The sequence below is a fragment of the Phycodurus eques genome, chromosome 1 (assembly GCF_024500275.1).
Source record: "Phycodurus eques isolate BA_2022a chromosome 1, UOR_Pequ_1.1, whole genome shotgun sequence".
NCBI classification, from domain to species: Eukaryota; Metazoa; Chordata; class Actinopteri; order Syngnathiformes; family Syngnathidae; genus Phycodurus; species Phycodurus eques.
In genome coordinates this window covers 35855786-35878244 of record NC_084525.1, presented here as the reverse complement: position 1 = coordinate 35878244, position 22459 = coordinate 35855786, and the positions used below count along the sequence as shown (strand labels likewise).

The following is a 22459-nucleotide window of genomic DNA, read 5'->3' as shown; positions in this document are numbered from 1 at the left end:
AGCGGCATGGATGATCAGCACCTCCAAATATTAGGCCATGGTCCTCAGTCGGAAAAGGGTGGAGTGCCTTCTCCGGGTCAGGGACAAGATCCTACCCCAAGTGGGGGAGTTCAAATATCTCAGGGTCTGGTTCATGAGTGAGGGAAGAATGGAGCGGAAGCTCGACAGGCGGATTGGTGCACCGTCTGCAGCGATGGGCACTCTGTATCTCTCTATCATGGTGAAGAAGGAGCTGAGCCGAAAGACGACGCTCTCAATTTACGATCTACATTCTCAACCTCAGCTATGGTCACAAGTTGTGGGTTGTGACCGAAAGGACAAGATCGTGGATACAAGCAGCCAAAATGATTGTCCTCCGCAAGGTGTCCAGGCTCTCCCTTAGAGATAGGGTGACAAGTTCGGTCATCCAGGAGGGGCTCAGAGACGAGCTGCTCCTGATGTGGCTCGGGCATCTGGTTAGGATGCCTTCCAGACGCCTCCCTGGTGAGGTGTTTCGGGCACGTCCCACTGGGAAGAGGACGGGGATGACACAGGACACGCTGGAGAAGAAAAATCAAGATGGCGCCTACCAGTGTGGTCGCCTCGGTTACGTGCTCTTTAGTATTGTTTTTGTGTTTTTCGTTCATCTTTGGAGACATTACATGATTCACTTACACAAGGGGGACTTGCTAACCATCACGGAGGCTACTCCGGACTTTCTTTCACCAACTTTCGCAAATCCGCTCAGTTTCTTTCCCACAGTTACTCACCGGAGCGGTGACCGCGGTCTTTGGCGCGTGGAGGTGAAGGCAACGCCACAGAGGGAAGTGAGCCAGCATCCAAGTGAATATACGCTCCCTACCCAACAAAAGGGACGAGCTTCATCTTCTGATAAAGTCCAGTAAAGACTTTGGACGTTCCGCCGCCATGTGCTTTATGGAGACTTGGCTTTGTGAGGCTGTATGTACCCGATGGCGCCATCATGCTTCTGAGCTTTCATCTTCACCGAGCAGACCGCATCACGGAGTTAACGGGGAAAACAAAAGGCGGCGGGATATGCTTCTATATCAACAAAAAATGGTGTACGGACGTCACGGAACTAAGCACACACTGCAGCCCGCATTTGGAGTCGCTGTTTTTGAACTGTAAGCCATTCTACTCGTCGCGTGAGTTTGCATCATTCATTCTTGCTGGCGTGTACATTCCGTCTCAAGCTAACACCAAGGCCGCTCTGCTAATGCTCGCCAAACAAGTCAACGAAATGGAAAAAAACACCCTGACACACCCCTCATTATAGACTTCAACAAAGCTAAACTCAACCACGAACTCCCTAAATACAAGCAGCACATTGACTGTCCTACCAGGGAAAATAAAATTTTGGACCACTGCTATACTACGCTAAAAACGCATACCGTGCCAAACCTCATGCAGCACTGGGCTCGTCTGATCACTGCTTAATTCACTTATTACCGACATACAGGCAAGAACTTAAATGTGCAAAGCCTACAGTGAAAACAGTCAAAAAGTGGACCAATGAAGCAAAGATGGAACTTCAAAGCTGTTTAGACTGCACAGACTGGAGTGTCTTTGAAAATTCAGCTGGCAGCCTGGATGAATATGCGGACACTGTCACATCCTATATCAGTTTCTCTGAAGAGGTGTGTGTACCAACAAAGTCATTTCGCACATTCAATAACAACAAGCCGTGGTTCACTGCCAAACTTAAGCAGCTTCGCCAAGCTAAGGAAGACGCATATCAAAGCGGGGACAGGACCCTGTATAATCGAGCTAGAAACCAGCTGACTAAAGAAATTAACATTGCAAAGAGGAACTATGCAGAAAAGTTGGAAAAACAGTTTAGCGCTAACGTCTGCAGCGTCTGCAGCGATGGGCACTCACGATGGCATGCAATCTAATTGCTGACAAATTACAAGCAACGATACCCCCAAGATGAGAACAATAGCACACTAGCCAACGACTTGAATACCTTCTACTGCACATTTAAAAAGGGGACTACGTCCTCAAAAAGGCCTAGCAGAGGATGTACTTCCTGTGGCTTCAGAGAAAGCACGGCCTGCCAGAGGAGCTGCTGAGGCAGTTCTACACAGCGGTCATCAAATTAGTCCTGTGTTCTTCCATCACAGTCTGGTTTGGTGCTGCTACAAAAAAGGACAAACTCCGACTGCAACGGACAATCAAAACTGCTGAAAGGATTGTCGGTACCCCCCTACCCACCCTTGAGGACTTGCACGCTGCCAGAACTAAGACAAGAGCGTGCAAAATCCTCTCGGACCCTCCACATCCCGGTCACCGGCTCTTCCAGCTCCTTCCCTCAGGTAGGCGCTACCGATCAATGTAAACTAGAACTAGCAGACATTCCAACAGCTTCTTCCCTCTTGCAATCAACTTCTTAAACACCTAACCTACAATTCCATTGCAACATTCTGGCAATTTGTTGTCTTTTTTTCTTGAGTTTGTTGTCACATTTCTGTCGGGCCAATTATATATTAGTCGTGCACTCACTGTAGTAGTCTCAACACGCTGCACTATTTGGATATGTTGTTGACCAATACTGGCCACTCATGCCAGAGAAGCATCTGGTCCATTTGCACACTGACTGAGGAGTATCTGCAACATTTGCACAATCAACATTGTCCCAGAGAATCGTACTACTTGCGTGAAGTCTCGGCACCCTTTGCACAATGGTCATTGCACAGGACTATTGCAATATTAGTCATTCGAACTGCTTTCAGTGCTGGAGGCCTCTGCATCTTTTTGCACAATTGTCAAAAAAAAAAAAAAAAGTACCGGCATTACCAGATAACTAGCAACCCTTTATTGCTCAGTGACAAAAGTGTTCTCTGTCAATTGACTGTCTGTTGTCGTACTAGAGCGGCTCCAATTACCGGAGACAAATTCCTTGTGTGTTTTTTGGACCTACTTGGCAAATAAAGATGATTCTGATTCTGGAGAGACTACGTCTCTCGGCTGGCCTGGGAACGCCTTGGGATCCACCCCGGAAGAGCTGGACAAAGTGGCTGGAAGAGGGAAGTCTGGGCTTCCCTGCTTGAGTTGCTGTCCCCGTGACCCGACCTCGGATAAGAGGAGGAAAGTTGATGGATGGATATATATATTAGTGGTGTAACAATACATGTATCTGTATAAAATTTTTCCATACAATGCAAACGGTTTGGCACGCACTAAATGGCAATAGTCATTTTATATTTACTGTATCAATCTCTGACTATGAAGAGTTGTGCTAAACTAGAGCGCAGATCCATTATGCTGCTCCTCTCACTTTCATTCCGACCAAGGAAGGGTGCCTTCGGAAATTCACGCTGACGCCCTAACTCTTATCTCAAAATTTGCAGTCCCGAGTGTAGCAGAGCAGCGCTGGAGAATATTTCTGAATGCACCCCAACACAAGACAATAAAGAAGCTCACGCGCCGTTGCAGCATGGATAGTTGGATAGACGGATAGATGCATGGATAGATGGATAGACCTTCCTGAAATTAAAAATCCTCCACCATCCTTCAAATCTTGCGTTTGAAACTACTTTGGCTTTTACGCCGACAATACCTCAATTAGAAAATAAGTGCCAGACAAAAACAAGCAGCATGCGTCCTGCAAACTTTACCCGACGTATTTGGACAACATGATTCAAACAGGTCAAAATAAATTTACAAGGCTATTTCTACTTTTATTGTTGTCGATAAGTGACCCCTTTCTAACTTGGGGACAATGCCGGGTTTCATAACATGCTGCGGAGTGGACACTGAACTCAGACAGCTAGACGTCGAGGGCTACGCAGAACTACTTGACTGTTCGGGCACTATATTACTACGGAAAACAAGAAGATATTACCGGAGACAAATTCCTTGTGTGTTTTTTGGACATACTTGGCAAATAAAGATGATTCTGATTCTGATGCTGAATGGGAGATGAAAAGCTACATTCTTCAGACACGCCTCCTCGACAGTCACACAACTGATGATTTTAACCATTAAACCATTTAAAACATTTTACGAACTGTTGCGCGATGGATGACCTTTTAAATGTTATGAATTGCTCGGTTCAGACAGGTACCTTCCCTTCGACTTTTAAAGCAGCAGTGGTAAAGCCCCTTCTGAAGTAGAGCAATTTGGATTTTACAAATCTCAATGACTACCAATCAGTATCAAACTTGCCTTTTTGAAGCAACATTTTAGAAAGACAACTTTTTAGCTCATTGTAATAGTTCTGAAAAATATCAGTCTGGTTCAGGGTACACCACAGCACCGAGACTGCCCTTGTCAAGATTTTAAATTATTTTAGAAACAATCTTGATTGTTATTAACTATGTAATTAACTATGTTTGCTGCTTTTGATACAGTAGACCACACCATTCTTTTAAATAGACTCTAAACATCTGGTTAGGTTCTTTGGTACCATACATAAATGGTTTTTATCCTACCTCACAGAGATACGTTTTATGGTAAGTTTAGATACATGCTTTTCAAAAGTCTACAAAGTAACATGGTGTGCCTCATGGTTAAATTGTAGGTCCTTTATTGTTCAATTTAGGTATGCTCCCTATTGGCAGCGTCATTAGGAGGTATGGACTGAGCTTCCACAGTTATGCTGACGACACACAGCTGTATATCTCTGTGTCTCCTGATGACACCAGTAAAATGGATGCTTTTTTAACTGTATTTTAGACATCAAATCCTGGATGGGAGAGAATTTTCTCCAGCTTAACCAGGAGAGTTTTAGTCATTGGTCCTGAGGTCCAGAGAGAGAAACCTTTTATTAAAGTAGGAACATTATCCTTGAAAAAGTGAAAGTGAAAAATGTAGGAGTTATTTTTGACTCTGAGCTCACTTTTATCTTGCAAAATAAAAATTTCACCAAAATTGGTTATCATCACTTGAAGAATATAGCCAGAGTCTGCCCCTGTCTCTCTCGGACCAACACAGAGACGCAATGCATGCCTTTTATCACTAATCTGATTGATTACTGTCATGCCCCACTTTCTGGCCTTCCAAAAAGAGCATTTAATGTTTACAATTACTACAGAATTCTCCGACACGTCCTGACGAAGACCGGAAAGCGGGAAAATATTAAACTGATTTTAAAATCAACGGCACGGTGGACGACTGGAAAATGGATGGATGGGATGGATGGATGATTTTAAAATCACTGCATTGGCTCCCTGAGTTTTTCAATTTCAGGGTTCTTTAATTGATTTTTAAATGTCCTAATGGTCTTGGCCCTTCTTATCTCCCAGAACTCCTTTTACCATATGAACCCTCGTGAGCGCTGAGATCCGCCAGCACTGGCCTTTTAACCATTCCAAAATTCAGTGCATGCACTCACAGCGAGGCATCGTATCAGTTTTATGGCCCCTGTTTGTGGAAAAGCCTGCCAGAGAACCTCAGAGATGCAGAGGATGTTCTTGTTTTTAAGAACAGGCTCAAGACCTAATGTATAGTAGCTTTTAACTAAATATTTGTTATTTTGATTTATCTTAGCTTTAATTTTTACGTCCTGAGCTGTCCTTGAAGTTGCTGTTTTGGAGCTTGGGTGGCGAATTGCGTCCCTCTCGCTCTCTCTCTCTCTCTCCCCCTCTCTCTCTCCCTTCCCTGTCATCAGCACCACCTTCGCCGTGCACCTGATTTTAATCAGCCGTCATCATCTCTACCTGCATAAAGGCCTGCCTGATCCTGGAAATCCTCGCCAGAATATTAACGTTTAAAACGGATACCTTTGTATCGTATCGTGATGCTGTGTTATATTCTTAGGTCTGTAATTTATGCTTAGTTTATTTCAGCTTTTATATATTTAGGTCTGTTATTTATTGTTTTGATAATTTTTCATATTTCTTGGTCTATTTAGGTCATTTTAGCCTCATAGTTTAAGTCTTGCCAGTTGTTGTTTTTTTTTTAGATAATTTCTCTGACATTGATTACACTGTTTTATAATATTTTACTACTTTCAGTGTTTCCCCAGAAGGAGCCCTCTGCGGTGGGGGCTGTGGTGGGCCGTGGCTGTGGTTTCGTCTCATGGTGTCTCCGGCTGCTGTGTGTGCGGGTACTTTCTACACTACTGCACTTGGGGCTCCATGCTGGTGGTCCGTGTCTGCTTTCTACACTACTGCACTTGGGGCTCCATGTTGGTGGTCCGTGTCTGCAGCCTATGGTGGTGCCTTCGTGCAGAGGGCTCCTTGAGATGGTGTTTCCTCACCTGGATGCTTCGTGCCCAGCCTCAGTTTTCTTGGGTCATTTAGGTATGGTGTTTTTATTAGTATGTGTGAGAGCGTTTATATTTTATGTCATTACAAGGTCTTTTCACCTGTATGTGTGTGCGTGTCTGTCGGAGATGTGGACTCGAGTCACATGACTTGGCCTCAAGTTATGAACTTGATGACTTTAAACTCGCCTTAACAATATGTTAAAAGACTTGAACAGCAATGACTCGTGACTTCACTTGGACTTGAACCCATTCATTTGATAAGACTATTTTGACCAAAGCATTTGAAAGCACTGAAAAACCAACAGTTTGTAGCTTTCTCTGTTGCTATATGTGCAACTAAGTTTTTAACTACAGGAACATGTGATAAGTGACAACATAAAGCGGAAGGTCTAAATAATTGTTTGTTAGGTCAAATTGTCCCACACAATCATTGCTACTGTGGAGTTAGTTGTTATTATCTTTTTTTTTAATTAACTTTTAACACCCTACAGAACACAATATGGTTGGGGAATTGACCAACAGGATATTCTTTCACACACTACCTAAAGTAAAGATTTAATTTAAAAAAAGACAAACAAAAATAAAACATCCATCCAGCCATCCGTTTTCTGTACCGCTTATCATCACTAGGGTCGCGGGCGTGCTGGGATAGGTTCCAGCACGCCCATTGAGATGTGACATAGGGCAAAGTCGAGGTGGCAAAGGCCAAACAAGAGGCATATGATGACATGTATGGCAGGTTGGACACTAAAGAGGGAGAAAAGGATCTATACAGGCTGGCAAGACAGAGGGATAGAGATGGGAAGGATGTGCAACAGGTTAGGGTGATTAAGGATAGAGATGGAAATGTGTTGACTGGTGCCAGTACTGTGCTGGACAGATGGAAAGAAAACTTTGAGGAGTTGATGAATGAGGAAAATGAGAGCGAAGGAAGAGTAGAAGAGGCAAGTGTGGTGGACCAGGAACTGGCAATGATTAGTAAAGGGGAAGTTATAAAGGCATTAAAGAGGATGAAAAATGGAAAGGCAGTGGGCCCTGATGACATTCCTATAGAGGTAAGGAAGCATCTAGGCGAGGGGCCTGTGGAGTTTTTTTTACCAGCTTCATCCATCCATCCATTTTCTACCGCTTATCTGGGTGGCGGGGGCAGTAGCTTTAGCAGGGACGCCCAGACTTCCCTCCAGCTTGTTCGACAGAATTCTAGCGGGTGGGAAGATGCCCAAGGAATGGATTAAAAAATGGATTAAAATTGTGCTGGTGCCAATTTTTAAGAACAAGGGTGATGTGCAGAGCTCTGGGAACTGTAGAGGAATAAAGTTGATGAGCCACACAATGAAGTTATGGGAAAGAGCAGTGGAGGCTAGACTCAGGACAGAAGTGAGTATTTGCAAGCAACAGTATGGTTTCATGCCTAGAAAGAGTACCAGAGATGCATTATTTGCCTTGAGGATGTTGATGGAAAAGTACAGAGGTAAAAGTACAAGGTCAGAAGAAGCTATATTGTGTCTTTGTGGATCTAGAGAAAAGCCTATGACAGAGTACCCAGAGAGGAACTGTGGTACTGCATGCGGAAGTCTGGAGTGGCAGAGAAGTATGTTAGAATAATACAGGACATGTATGAGGGCAGCGGAACAGTGTTGAGGTGTGCTGTAGGTGTGACAGAGGAATTTAAGGTGGAGGTGGGACTGCATCAAGGATCAACCTTCAGCCCCTTCCTGTTTGCAGTAGTGATGGATAGGCTGACAGATGTTAGACTGGAATCCCCGTAGACCATCATGTTTGCAGATAACATTGTGATCTGCAGTGAAAGCAGGGAACAGGTGGAGGAACAGTTAGACAGATGGAGGCATGCACTGGAAAGGAGAGGAATGAAGATCAGCCGAAGTAAGACAGTATTTATGTGCATGAATGAGAGGGGTGGTGGGGGAAGAGTGAGGCTACAGGGAGAAGAGATAGCAAGGGTGGAGGACTTTAGATACTTGGGGTCAACAGTCCAAAGCAATGGTGGGTGTGGTCAGGAAGTGAAGAAACGGGTCAAAGCAGGTTGGAACGGGTGGAGGAAGGTGTCAGGTGTGTTATGTGACAGAAGAGTCTTTGCTAGGATGAAGGGCAAAGTTTATAAAACAGTGTTGAGGCCACCCATGACGTACGGATTAGAGACAGTGGCACTGAAGAGACAACAGGAAGCAGAGCTGGAGGTGGTGGAAATTAAGATGTTGAGGTTCGCTCTCGGAGTGACCAGGTTGGATAAAATTAGAAATGAGCTCATCAGAGGGACAGCCAAGGTTCGATGTTTTGGAGACAGTTAGAGAGAGCAGACTTCGATGGTTCGGACACATCCAGAGGAGAGAGTCGGTATATTGGTAGAAGGATGATGAGGATGGCCTAGACGGCCAGGCAAGAGAGCTAGAGGAAGACCAAATAGAAGGTTGATGGATGTCGTGAGGGAAGACATGAGGAGCAGCTGGTGTTAGAGAGGAGGGTGCAGGAGATAGGCTTACATGGAAAAGGATAACACGCTGTGGCGACCCCTAAGCCGAAAGGAAAAGAAGAATTAAATATAAATATTATATATATTAAAATATATTATTAATTTGTTGTTAAAATGACTCGAACGGAATGGAAACTCAGTGTAGGAGGACTTGACTTGCATGTCTCAACTTGACTCGGGACTTGAGGGCAAAAACTTGAGACTTGTGACTTGCAAAGCAATGACTTGGTCCCACCTCTGGTGTCTGTGCTTGTATAAAAAGTGAATTATATTCTCTTCTTATGAAGACAAGGACAAAAAGGTACAACTGCCATAAATAATATCTAATCATATATTTAATCACTACACAAAAACTTGACAAGGAAAACGTTTATTTCAGTTTTTGTAACAAACCAACAAATCGTGCCATGTAACTGATGGATAATATCCAAGCAGCACAACCACATCAACAAGAGCATCTGAGAGATCTGGTGGGGAAAAAAACTAAGTAGGAACAAGAAAAACAATCCTGGTTGCTGTCAGTTTCTTCACTCTGCATGGGAGACAGACAAACAGATTTTGCATCATTAATCATTGCAACCCTATTTTTACAGCTATCTTGAAATCAACCGTTTGTTATACTATATTATTATTTTGGGCGTGGGTGGGGGTTTGTCTAATGCAAATGAGCCACTGTTTAACTTGCCCCCTCTCTACAGTGGGTTGTGCCAACTGGAGAACGTCTTGCGTCACAAGGACAACCAGGGGCGGGGTTGTTTTGAGTACCAAATCTAGATTTTACTTTTGAAGAAGCCCATAAAGACAGTAAAAGCATTTGATTGCATTTTCACTTATGGCGGCAGCACTGCATGAAGCCGCCCAATTATACTTCAATAACGTCAATTTGAGTGCTCATCTGTGCATGTGGCACACACAGCAGACACATTGCCAAAGACAAATAAGCCTATCTCCTTGACAACTTCATCAAACAATCTAGTATTTCAGAAAATAACACCGATAACGCTGCGGAAATTGTGCATAACCCACGAGCGGTAATTGTGCATCCAGCAACACTGTATCTCTGCTTATTTCTTTACTTTGACATGATGGTGTTTCAATGTCGTCCGATCATTGCTTGAAAACGGCGGCTTTTCAGCCAGCCTCGCTGCCTAGTCATGGGTGGATAAACTCTCTGTGGGCATGGTATTATTTTGATTAGCCAAACTGCTTGCTTAGACACACATTTTCGCAAATTACTTGGGTGGGCAGGCACTTCAGAAACCCAACTACCTTTTATTCAAGCAACTAAAGAGTCAATTTTCAATATGTCGCCTGAGAACTGCACCCCTCACCTCTGACACTGAGCATGGTGGAACATTCGGATCGGCCCAGGGCGTTTTCTGCTGTGATCGTGTACTTTCCCACATCTTTGGGCCCAACGCTGAGGATCAACATGGAGCAAACTCCACAGGTGTTTGAGATGTAATAGTTGGTGTTAGTGTTCAGGTTGACGTGATTTCGGTACCACGTGATGCGAGGTTTGGGGTTTCCTGTCACAGCGCAGCTCATATAGCATTCATAGCCTTTCGGTGCCGCGTGAAGCTTCAAAGGTACGATGAAGTCCGGAGCACATCGCAGGTCGCGTTCTTCTCTGTTCGGTAAGATCAGCGAAAGCTTTTCTGCAAAAGTAAGGTTGCATGTATGATTACATTAATTCATGCTTTGAAGTGGAATTAGCAAGGGAGTGTCCCACTGGATTCACCAGATGGCACTAAACATTTTTTTCTGGCGTAACAATATGAAAAATGTTTTATATTTAGTGCAGATTTTGTTACATAATAATGATGTGCCACATCAAATAATACATTGAAACACTGTCTTTTTTACTCTGTTGGTGTCATATCTCCTTGTCTTTCATTACCATGAAAACAGCATGGTGAGTGCTACCAATCTGTCAGTCATTTTTCAGCAGAAACATGCAGGTTACTTGAAAACAAAACCTCATTCATCTATTTTATTGTGCTTAGTAGCTAAACAGAAATATTTTCAGTGTTAAATCACATGCACTTTTTGTATTGTATGTGGTTTCTTATATTTGTGTACAGTAGTTTTTTGTTTTATTTAATCGAAAACAAGGCAATCCAAATCCAAAAATGTTCAATAAAAAGCGTGAGTTTTCTTCTCAATCTTTATGCTAGAAAAGAAAAAAAACCTCCCAATTTGGAGATACAGTGAAACCTTTCTATTTGCAAGGGGGATAGGGAGGAACCTCGCTGCGAATTGTGAATATTTGCGAATTAACACCATCAAAAAAGGTTTGAAATTGTCTGTACATGCCAGAAGATGGCGGCACGGTGGCCGACTGGTTAGCACATCTGCCTCACTGTTCTGAGAACTCTGGTTCAAATCCAGCCTCGCCTGTGTGGAGTTTGCATGTTCTCTCCGTGCCTGTGTGGGTTTTCTCTGGGTACTCCGGTTTCTTCCCACATCCTCAAAACATGCATGGTAGGTTAATTGAAGACTCTAAATTGCCCATAGGTGTGAATGTGAGTGCGAATGGTTGTTTGTTTATATGTGCCCTGCGATTGGCTGGCAGCAAAGCACTTTTTTTCCCCCTTAGTCAAGGCTATGGCCTGACTAAAAGAAGCGCCTCACCTCACTTCAGCACAGTTTGAAGAATTTGCAAATGCCAAACCACAAATATGCAAAGAATGACTGTACATGCTTTTCAGTGGATAGGATCGCCGTGTGCCTATGGTGCTGGTGCCAGTGGTTATATGACACACAAACCTTTCTTTCTCCCCACAGCCCAGGTGAGTGACTCAGAGGGTGCCGACACACCCATGTCGTTCTTGGCGTAGACACGGAAATTGTATTCCCTCCCGGGCATGATATTGCAGACAGTGAACCTGTTATTGAAGAGTCTGTCGGACACTATGGTCCATGTGTGTTTGGTTGAGTCCAGTTTAGAAACTCTGTAATGGAGCCGGTCATCAAGTTTCTCATCAGGAGAAGGTTGCCAAGTCACTTGCACTGTGCCAGGCACGTTTTCCTCCACTTCCACTAGTCCAGGAGGCTTAGGATCATCTGTAAGCACAGTTAGACATATGAAATTGAATTGATGTTTCATGGAAGGGCTGTCTACATGCTGCCTTCCAGCATATAAATTTTTACCTGTGACCCTGACTTCTGTACTGAAGGTCTCCTGTCCTGCCATATTTTTCGCCAAAATAGAGTAGATGCCAGAATCAGAGCGCTCCGATGAAGGGATCAACATCTGTGAAGCGCCGTCTGAGTTACTCACGGTGACTCGCTTCGGCACAGGCCCGTTGTCCTTGAGCCACATGATGTCCGGTGGTGGGGAAGCCTTTGAAAAGTGGCATTAGTTACAGTGTTGTTGGGCCCGTTCTCAAATTCATATATTTTTGCATAGTTTCACCACTTTCATGTGTAAGATCATCAAACAAATGTAGATATCAGACAAATATAACCCAAGTGAAATGAAAATACTGTTTTTTAAAAGTGATTACATTTATTAAGAAAAAAAAAACATTCAAAGTTACCTGGCCCTGTGTGAAAAAAATTTAACCAAAAATTGTGATTAGCCACAATTAATACATGATTTAACAAGGGGGTAATTACGTTTTCACACAGGGCCAGGTAACTTTGAATAGTTTTTTTTCTATAATAAATGAAATCACCATTTAAAAACAGCATTTTAAGTTCACTTGGGTTATATTTTTCTGATATTTACATTAGATTATCTTAAACTAAGTGGGCAAACTATGCAAAAATATAAGAAGGGGCCAATACTTCTTCACAGCACTGTAAACTGTATCATAGGAATGGGATCCCAGAATATTATCCATCCATTTTCTATACCGCTTAATCCTCACAAGGGTCACGGGCCTGATGGAGCCTATCCCAGCTATCTTTGCGCGAGAGGCGGGGTACACCCCGAACTGGTCGCCAGCCAATCGCAGGGCACATATAAACAAACAACCATTCGCACTCACATTCACATCGACGGGCAACTTAGAGTCTTCAATTAACCTACCATGTATGTTTTTGGGATGTGGGAGGAAACCAGAGTGCCAGGAGAAAACCCACACAGGCACGGGGAGAACATGCAAACTCAACACAGGCGGGGTCGGGGATTGAACCCCGGTCCTCAGAACTGTGAGGTAGATGTGCTAATCAGTCGTCCACCGTGCCGCACCCAGAATATTATGTTGACTTCCAGCCATCCATTTTCATCGGGCAGGAGGCGGGGTACACCCTGAACTGGTTGCCAGCCAATCGCAGGGCACATACAAACAGACAACCATTCGCACTCACAGTCATGCCTACGGGCAATTTAGAGTCTTCAATCAACCATACCACGCATGTTTTTGGGATGTGGGAGGAAACCGGAGTGCCCGGAGAAAACCCACGCAGGCACGGGGAGAACATGCAAACTCCACACAGTCGGGGCCAGGGATTGAACCCGGGTCCTCAGAACTGTGAGGCTGACGCTCTAACCAGTCGGCCACCGTGCCGCCATTATGTTGACTTGAATTTTTCAAAAAGACACATTAAAAGCTTGAATCTCACCTCAAAGGTTATGGTCACCCTGACAGTGTTTCCTTCCCTCACCACCATGAATGTTTTCATCTTTTTGTTCGTAAACTTTGGTCTCACTACAAAGATGAAAACAAAATGTCTCTCAATGAAGAAGGGTTTATATTGACTCAAAACAACAAAAATTACTTTTGCTAATTATATTATCCAATAGTTGTAAAGACTGACAAAACTGCATCAAAAAAATAATAAAAAATAATAATAATGATTCTAATAATAATAATAGGAATTGGTCTACATTTCAGCTTCCAAATGTTCTGTAATTCTACCAATGTTTTATTTAGTTATGGTGTTCTGCCTATAAGTAAACAATGTGAAGATGCTATTTTAGAAATTATTAATGAGGAAAAGAAGCATAAAGTCCAACATGTAAATAATTAGCTATCATCTAAAATAAGCTTCAACCAGAAATTGTGTTTTAAATGAACATTAAGTACTAGTGATAAATAAAGAATACCAAGGGGCGGCACTGCAAGGACATAGTTGGGCAGCTCCTCAGTTTCGCCCTCTCCTCCATCATTGGTTGCAATGACTCTGACCCAGTACATATCCATTGCCCTCAGGCCTTTTACAGTGTAGGTGGTGGTGATGGTGAAGCTTCGTGACCATTCTAGGCACTGTGCATTCCTTATCGCAACAAAATATCCGTTAGCTTCATCCTGTACGTCGGGTTTGTCCTTAGGTTTGGTCCATGTCAAGACAAAGTGGTTGTAAGATGTTTCTGTCACTTTTAGGTCAATAACTTTACCAGGGGGCTCTGGGGGTAACAAGAAACATATAATTTTAGTTAAAACTACTGAAAGAGCGATACAGAAATTCTGAAGTTTAAAGATTAATTTCAATTGCCACACTTACTTTTGGGATCCCGTGCGAAAACAAAGTCACATGGGTTGCTGAATTCCCCAGGTCCCGAAAGGTTCACAGCCAAAACTCTGAATTCATATTCCAGACCTGCCACAACATCCTTCACTGCACATTTCTTCTCTGGAAACACAACACTGCAGTTATGGTCTGCATGACAAATATTTACAACTTCAATTAAATGAAACATGAAAACACACCTTTTATTGGCTCATTTGAAGCATTGACCCCAGTCCAGAGATTACTTCCTTTTTTGCGTTTCTCCACAATGTAGCCAAGAATTTGTGAGCCTCCCGTATTACTTGGCGCACTCCAAGAAAGGTTAATGCAGTCATCAAAGGCACTAACCACCTTTGGAGGTGCAGGGGCACTAGGGAAGGCTGAAGTATTTAGCCAGAAAAAGACACAATGACTATTAAGATTAGAATACAAAATACTTAACATTTTTGTGTAGATTGCAGCTGATTCCATAATACTTTAAGTCCTATTTGACGTGTTTAAACTTAATTGTACGTATTCCCGGGGATTTTGGTTACTATCGGAAAAAAAAAAAACACGGAAAATGGCTTATTAGCTCTTAAATTAAACTATGATGAGCTATTTTTCTTGTCATCATTACATTTGTCCAAACAAATGTCGTCAACTTTGACTCATAGCATCACCAGCTCTTAGCTCTCTCATTTTGGATAAATAGAAAGCCCCTTGGTGCTCAGATCACACACGAATGGAACGCTCCGTGTAATGGCCTTGTTTGGCAGCAGAGGGGGCTGCTATCCTGTCAAGTTTTTTTCATTCAAAAACATCACTCATCTGTTCGTGTGTGAAAATTGTCTTTTCTCAGTTACTTCTAGTAAGCAAAGTCACTTTGCTTGTTTCTGTGTCACCACACTATAACAGTCTTTCAGAAACAGGAGCGTTATTCAAACTATCGGTAAGTGTTGCCAAATGACCTCAGGTAATTGTAGTTAGTTAGCTCAGCAATTTGACAAAGTAGCCACTGCTCACTCAGTTTTTTCTTTTACCGTCAGGGCCGAGTATAAAGACAATCTAGAATGAAAACATCACTATAGTAAACTATAAAGGTATGTGTTGAAAATACCAATACCAATATTTTGACTTGAGTTTGTTGTCACATTTCTGTGGGGCTAATTATACATTACTCGTGCACTCACTGTAGTAGTCTTGCCACGCTGCACTATTTGCATATCTGTTGTTGACCAATACTGGCCACTCATGCCAGAGTAGCATTTGCTCCATTTGCACACTGATTGAGGAGTATCTGCAACATTTGCACAATCAACATTGTCCCAGATTATCGCACTACTTGCTTGAAGTCTCGGCACCCTTTGCACAATGGTCATTGCACCGGACTATTGCAATATTAGTCATTCGAACTGCTTTAAGTGCTAGAGGACTCTGCATCTTTTTGCACAATTGTCAAAAAAAAAAAAATGTACCGGCATTACTGGATAACTAGCAACCCTTTATTGCTCAGTGACTGTTTTTGTCAATGTCTTTATGTCTCAAAAGTGTTCTCTGTCAATTGACTGTCTGTTGTCGTAATAGAGCGGCTCCAATTACCGGAGACAAATTCCTTGTGTGTTTTTTGGACATACTTGGCAAATAAAGACGATTCCTGATTCTGATATTTACCGTTTTTCTCAGCTGCTTTGGTATATTTCTCAGATGAGATTTGAAATTAGCAAAACAATAAGTAAATTTCTCCAAACAATTTATGCAAAAAGCAAAACACCATGGATTACCTGCAAAAGTCATTCTCTTGCTCAAAATACTTATCTCAAAAGTGTGTCAATGAACATGTCAGAGCCGTCAGAATGACAAGTATTTGTGTCATTGTGTTTCGATAACACAGTCAAATCGCTTAGACGTGGTCAATATAACAACATACTCTGGAGGTGTGTTCATATGAAAACTATAAAGTTTTAATGCCAATCATTTTAAATTGTAGGTTACAATTAAGATTAATTTCAAGAGACAGGACAAGATTCATATTTACAATTTTTCTGTTTGCAATGTAACTTGACCATGTCAATGCAATACCTGAACATAAAGAAAAAGACTGTAGTAGACAGGAAAAAAAAAAGTAGAAATGTGAAAATAGTACAGTCAGGGAAAACTGCACATGCAGTCTTCCTACACCTGACGTTCCTGGATTTGAAGGCCACAAATTCTCATCGACATCACAACGAATATCTTCTCTTGCGATGAGCTGTTTCAGAAAACTGGTTGATCGATGAATGATATAATGGTTAACACATTTCCCTTTGTTAAGGAAAGTAAAGATTCACCTGGCAAAAAAGTCAGATGGAAAGTCAAATGGAAATGTATAGAAATATGCTTGACATATGACAACTTGTTCATCCATTTTGCATGTAAAGAGTTGTGCGGTGAATTAAGGACTAAATGTTGTGGGGGTGAGACTATTAAAGTGAGAACATTATAAACCATTTTGATGTGCAAAACAATCTGCAACTTGCCCAAAGAAATAAGAAACTGATTTTTTGATGTGCACAAGTGACACAATGATGTGAAGATTGAGAATTTTTGAGAATTTTCATTCTGATTGAAAAACGACTGAGAAAACCTGTAATAGTGGGCCGACTCATGACTAATCAGCCCTCAAGGCAATTTTTTAACTTGTTCGCCTTGATTTTTACAGATGTTCTGACTGGCTTTTCATGACTCATGAAAATGATTGTTTGGCTAGATGTATAGTCAGCACCCTTTGATAGTCTGTTTGTTTGTCATCCCATGAAGCCTCACCCAGTATGCCAGCCTGCAGGTCTTCGGTCTCCATTACTTCGCTCACGCCCTCTGAGGTCAAAGCTCGAATTCTGTAGCAGTACTTGCGTCCACGGTCCACGTCTTTGTCGCGGTAGAAGGGCATGCCTGGAATCTCCCCTATTTTCTTCCAAGTGTTTCTCCCAATCTGTTGACGCTCCATGATGTAATTCAGCACGGGCGAGCCACCATCATCCTTTGGAGGCCTCCACTTAAATTCAATGCATGTAGCTGAACTAAGTGTTATCTCTGCAGGACCCAGTGGGGTAGTGGGTTTGTCTGAAACAAACAAAGTGGCACGTTCTTTGAAGTGTCTCTTCAACATGTCAGACCGTATGGAAAAATTGATGTGCGTCATGTGCTTGACTAAATCATTGGCTCACCAAGCACAATGAGCTGTGTTATTGCCTCAGTGGTGCCATGCTCATTTTTTAGCTTGATCTTGATCTCACCCGAATCCCTTCTCTGGCATCTGCTCAGCAACAGGCGGCTCTGATTGGTTGATTTATCTATCCTAGTGCTGCTGGCATCGTCATGTAACTCCTCTCCCTCTCTGTACCACTGGATCTTAATGGGCTCGAAGCCAAGAAAATTTAGTTTAAAGACTGCATTGTGCCCTAATTTAATTCTCAAGGGCTCAGTGAATGTACTGAGGTCTTCTGGGTCGAACCTCGGAGGATCTAAAAATGGAAGGTTTTCACACATCAGATGGTTATACCGTATTGTTGTCAAATTTGATTACTGTTGATGAGACGAGCCCTCAAACCTTTGACGTTGACCACTGCCTCTGTTTTACGATTGTCCACCTCAAAACGGTATTTCCCAGAGTGCTCCTCCTGGCATTTCATTATGAGCAATTTATGAATTGCACCATCTGTAGATATTATAAATGTGTCACCAGGTGATGATCTGAGAGGAAAGGTGACAGATTAAAACAAAAATAAAGCATTTACAGTAAGAAATAGTCCAAGACAGGTATTTTATGTTTCATTTATAGTTTCATTCTGCATCAGCCCAAAAAAACACTACCCTATTAGAACAGTGAGGCGAAATCCATTCTTTTTGCTGTATACAGGTAACATTTGGTTGACATCAAAAGGTAATATGAGCAAAAAGATTAACATTTGTTTACATCTGAATTTGACACATAAGTTAGAAGCTTGCACTTTCTGTTTGAACCCCCACATTGTTCATGTAAGTATTGGAGCATTTCACTGTCCGTGTCTGTCATATTTCCAATACGTTTTACTCACCTAACACATTTTTGTTAGAAAAATAATGGTACCGTGAAAATTATGTATCACATTGTGATTTAAATACGTGGAAATAAACAGATCTTTTGGTTTCTTGTCTCTGTCGAAACCAAATGTTTTCAGTCTTCAGCGAAATTAAACTTCTAACCCCAACCCATAATGAAATTGATTAAATAATTAATTAAATTAAGAAATAAAGAAAATGGATGAGTGGTCAGCACATCCGGATAGAGGTCTAATCCGGGCATTACGTGTTTCGGTTGGGTCAGCACGCGTATACTGACATTGACTTTTCTCCATGCCAACAATACACAGACAGCCTGAAGAAAAGGCCCCAAAGTCATTCATTGTGGATGTTCATCTCTATAATTTACTTTGTCTTCATTTGTAAAATTGTCATTGAAGCAGTTCAGTTCACATGACTTGTGCAGGGGCAACGAGGCTGGAAGCAGAGGTGCGACTCAGTGGAAGTAGCGTGCGTGAGATACGTTCAGTTGTGTGCGTCTATGACAACGTGAGTAACGACACATAAGTAAAATGTCAGTGCCTAGTTAGCATTAGCAATTACTTGTTGCACCCGAATGCATCATTAGAGTGTTTTATGTTATGTTAATTAGTGCAAGTGACTGTGTATTGATCACCAAGTCAGCTACTTCCCCTACTGGAAGTTGTGCATTTTGTCTTTCAGTGTAAGAGCATAATACAAATGTTGGTAACTTAAAGTGCAACAAAATTAATTTTTTTTGTTGTTTCTTAATATATTAAATATGTCTGAAGTACTGAAAACGTGCAAAGACTGAGAACAATACAGTACTGAATTGCTGAGATATGGCTTAAAACTCTCTGTCATCTTCAAAATTTTCCTGATTTTGTGGGTGGGGCTAAAAACCCTTATTCCATGCAGTGGCTAGTGTACTTCCATCCATCCATCCATCCATCCATTTTCTACCGCTTATCCGAGGTCGGGTCGCAGGGGCAGTAGCTTTAGCAGGGACGCCCAGACTTCCCTCTCCCCAGCCACTTCATCCAGCTCTTCCGGGGGGATCCCGAGGCGTTCCCAGGCCAGCCGAAGGATGTAGTCTCTCCAGCGTGTCCTGGGTCGTCCCCGGGGTCTCCTCCCGGTGGGACGTGCCCGGAACACCTCACCAGGGAGGCGTCCAGGAGGCATCCAAATCAGATGCCCCAGCCACCTCATCTGGGTCCTCTCGATGTGGAGGAGCAGCGGCTCTACTCTGAGATCCTCCCGGATGACCGAGCTTCTCACCATATCTCTAAGGGAGAGCCCGGACACCCTGCGGAGGAAACTTATTTCGCCCGATTGTATCCGGGATCCCTCTCCCTGAGCCGTCACCTTATCGTGGTGGAGGGGTTTGTGTGTCCCACGGATCCTAGGAGCTAAGTTGTCTGGGACTTTATGCCCCTGGCAGGGTCACCCATGGCAAACAGTTTCCCTTGCCCGGACGTGGGTCACCGGGGCCCCCCCTGGAGTTGGGGCTTGAAGGAGAGCGCCTGGTGGCCGGGCCTGCACCCAGGGGGCTTGGCCAGGCACAGCCCGAAAGGGTAACGTGGGTCCCCCTTCCCATGGACTCACCACCTGTGGGAGGGGCCATAGGGGTCGGGTGCAGTGCGAGCTGGGCGGTGGGCGAAGGCGGGGACCTTGGCGATCCGATCCCCGGCTACAGAAGCTGGCTCGAGGTACGTGGAATGTTACCTCTCTGGCAGGGAAGGAGCCCGAGCTGGTGTGTGAGGTCGAGAAGTTCCAAATAGATATAGTCGGACTCGCCTCCACGCACAGCTTAGGCTCTGGTACCAGTCCTCTCGAGAGGGTTTGGACTCTCTTCCACTCTGGAGTTGCCCACGGTGAGAGGCGCTGAGCAGGTGTGGGTATACTTATTGCTCCCCGGCTCAGCGCCTGTACGTTGGTTGGGGTTCACCCCGGTGGAAGAGAGGGTAGCCTCCCTCCGCCTTCAGGTGGGGGGACGGGTCCTGACTGTTGTTTGTGCCTATGCACCAAACACCAGTTCAGACTACCCACCCTTTTTGGAGTTCTTGGAGGGGGTGCTGGAGAGCGCTCCCGCTGGGGACTCCATCATTCTGCTGGGGGACTTCAATGCTCATGTGGGCAATGACCTTGGGACCTGGAAGGGCGTGATTGGGAGGAATGGCCCCCCCCCGATCAGAACCCGAGCGGTGTTCTGTTATTGGAGTTCTTTGCTCGTCACGGATTGTCCATAACGAACACTATGTTCAAGCATAAGGGTGTCCACACGTGCACTTGGCACCAGGACACCCTAGGTCGCAGTTCGATGATCGACTTTGTGGTCGTGTCATCAGACTTGCGGCCGCATATCTTGGACACTCGGGTAAAGAGAGGGGGGAGTTGTCAACTGATCACCACCTGGTGGTGAGTTGGCTCCGATGGTGGAGGAAGATGCCGGTCCGACGTGGCAGGCCCAAACGTATTGTGAGGGTCTGCTGGGAACGACTGGCGGAATCCCCTGTCAGAAGGAGTTTCAACTCCCACCTCCGACAGAACTTTGCTCATGTTTCGGGGGGTGCGGGGGACATCAAGTCCGAGTGGACCATGTTCCGCGCCTCCATTCCTGAGGCGGCCGACCAGAGCTGTGGCCGTAAGGTGGTCGGTGCCTGTCGTGGCGGCAATCCCCGAACCCGTTGATGGACACCAATGGTGAGGGATGCCGTCAAGCTAAAGAAGGAGTCCTATCGGGCCAAAAAGGCCCGATAGGACTCCTGAGGCAACTGATGGGTACCGGCTGGCCAAGCGGAATGCAGCTTTGGTAGTCGCTGAAGCAAAAACTCGGGCATGGGAGGAGTTCGGTGAGGCCATGGAGAAAGACTTCCGGACGGCTTCGAGGAAATTCTGTGTTCCAACTACAGGGGGATCACACTCCTCAGCCTCCCTGGTAAGGTCTATTCAGGGATGCTGGAGAGGAGGGTCCGTTGGGAACTTGAATCCCATATTCAGGAGGAGCAGTGTGGTTTTCGTCTTGGCCGTGGAACAGTGGACCAGCTCTACACCCTTGGCAGGGTCCTCGAGGCTGCATGGGAGTTCGCCCAACCGGTCTACATGTGTTTTGTGGACACATGTAGACTGGCGTTCGACCGTGTCCCTCGGGTGGTCCTGTGGGGGGTGCTTCGGGAGTATGGGGTACCGAACCCCCTGCTATGGGCTGTTCAGTCCCTGTATGACCGGAGTCAGAGTTTGGTCCGCATATCCGGCAGTAAGTCGGACTCGTTTCCGGTGAGGGTTGGACTCCGCCAAGGCTGCCCTTTGTCACCGATTCTGTTCATAACTTTTATGGACAGAATTTCTCGGTGCAGCTGATGCGTAGAGGGGGTCCGGTTTGGTGGCCTCAGTATTGCATCGCTGCTTTTTGCAGATGATGTGGTTCTGTTGGTTTCATCAAGCCGTGACCTCCAACTCTCATTGGAGCAGTTCGCAGCCGAGTGTGAAGCGGCTGGGATGAGAATCAGCACCTCCAAATCTGAGACCATGGTCCTCAGTCGGAAAAGGGTGGCATGCCCTCTCCAGGTCGGGGATGAGATCCTGCCCCAAGTGGAGGAGTTCAAGTATCTTGGGGTCTTGTACACAAGTGAGGGAAGAATGGAACGGGAGATCGACAGGCGGATCGGTGCAGCGTCTGCAGTGATGCAGACTTTGTATCGATCCGTTGTGGTAAAGAAGGAGCTAAGCCGAAAGGCGAAGCTCTCGATTTACCGGTCGATCTACGTTCCTACCCTCACCTATGGTCACGAGCTGTGGGTCGTGACCGAAAGAATGAGAGATTCTTGATGTCATTTGTAACTGTACTCATTTGATTATGATTTACGTGCAATGGCACACACTCACAATGTGAAGCCCCAATACAGCGTTCTTTTTTGTCCTTCTTTGTGTTTATTGTTAAAAAGTGTTCTTAATCCCCTCCTCATATATTTGTTTTGTATTTATTACAGAGGTCATGTTTTCTATTATTCCACAATTATAAAATACTTTTTAATTTAGTTCGTATTTTTGTTGTTTTCGAATGAAAAGAACATTTTGTTTTGATTATTACAGTATTATCGCTTGTGGCCTGAACGACCTCAACAAATGGACCGTGGACACATTGAAAATAATATTTGTGGCCCTTTAATATTTGTATTTGAGTGCCCCTGCTCTTAATTGTCCATAGGTGTGAATGTGAGAATGAATCGATGGTTGTCTATATGTGCCCTGTGATT

General features: G+C 44.1%; 1 protein-coding gene across 1 annotated transcript in view; it reads right to left on the bottom strand.

Annotated features, from left to right (window-relative positions):
- Positions 1 to 9068: 9068 nt before the first annotated feature.
- Positions 9069 to 22459, bottom strand: part of LOC133417171 (immunoglobulin-like and fibronectin type III domain-containing protein 1) — a 28679-nt gene continuing 15288 nt past the window's right edge. Inside the window, exons 15-25 of the mRNA XM_061704762.1 lie at positions 17731 to 17862; positions 17348 to 17644; positions 16947 to 17243; positions 14363 to 14542; positions 14157 to 14285; positions 13759 to 14058; positions 13275 to 13360; positions 11856 to 12048; positions 11472 to 11768; positions 10034 to 10360; positions 9069 to 9234 (exon numbers count right to left, since the gene is read on the bottom strand). Coding sequence (XP_061560746.1) covers positions 9230 to 9234; positions 10034 to 10360; positions 11472 to 11768; positions 11856 to 12048; positions 13275 to 13360; positions 13759 to 14058; positions 14157 to 14285; positions 14363 to 14542; positions 16947 to 17243; positions 17348 to 17644; positions 17731 to 17862 — 2243 coding nt within the window. The 3' untranslated portion in view covers positions 9069 to 9229. The remainder of the gene's footprint in view (positions 9235 to 10033; positions 10361 to 11471; positions 11769 to 11855; positions 12049 to 13274; positions 13361 to 13758; positions 14059 to 14156; positions 14286 to 14362; positions 14543 to 16946; positions 17244 to 17347; positions 17645 to 17730; positions 17863 to 22459) is intronic.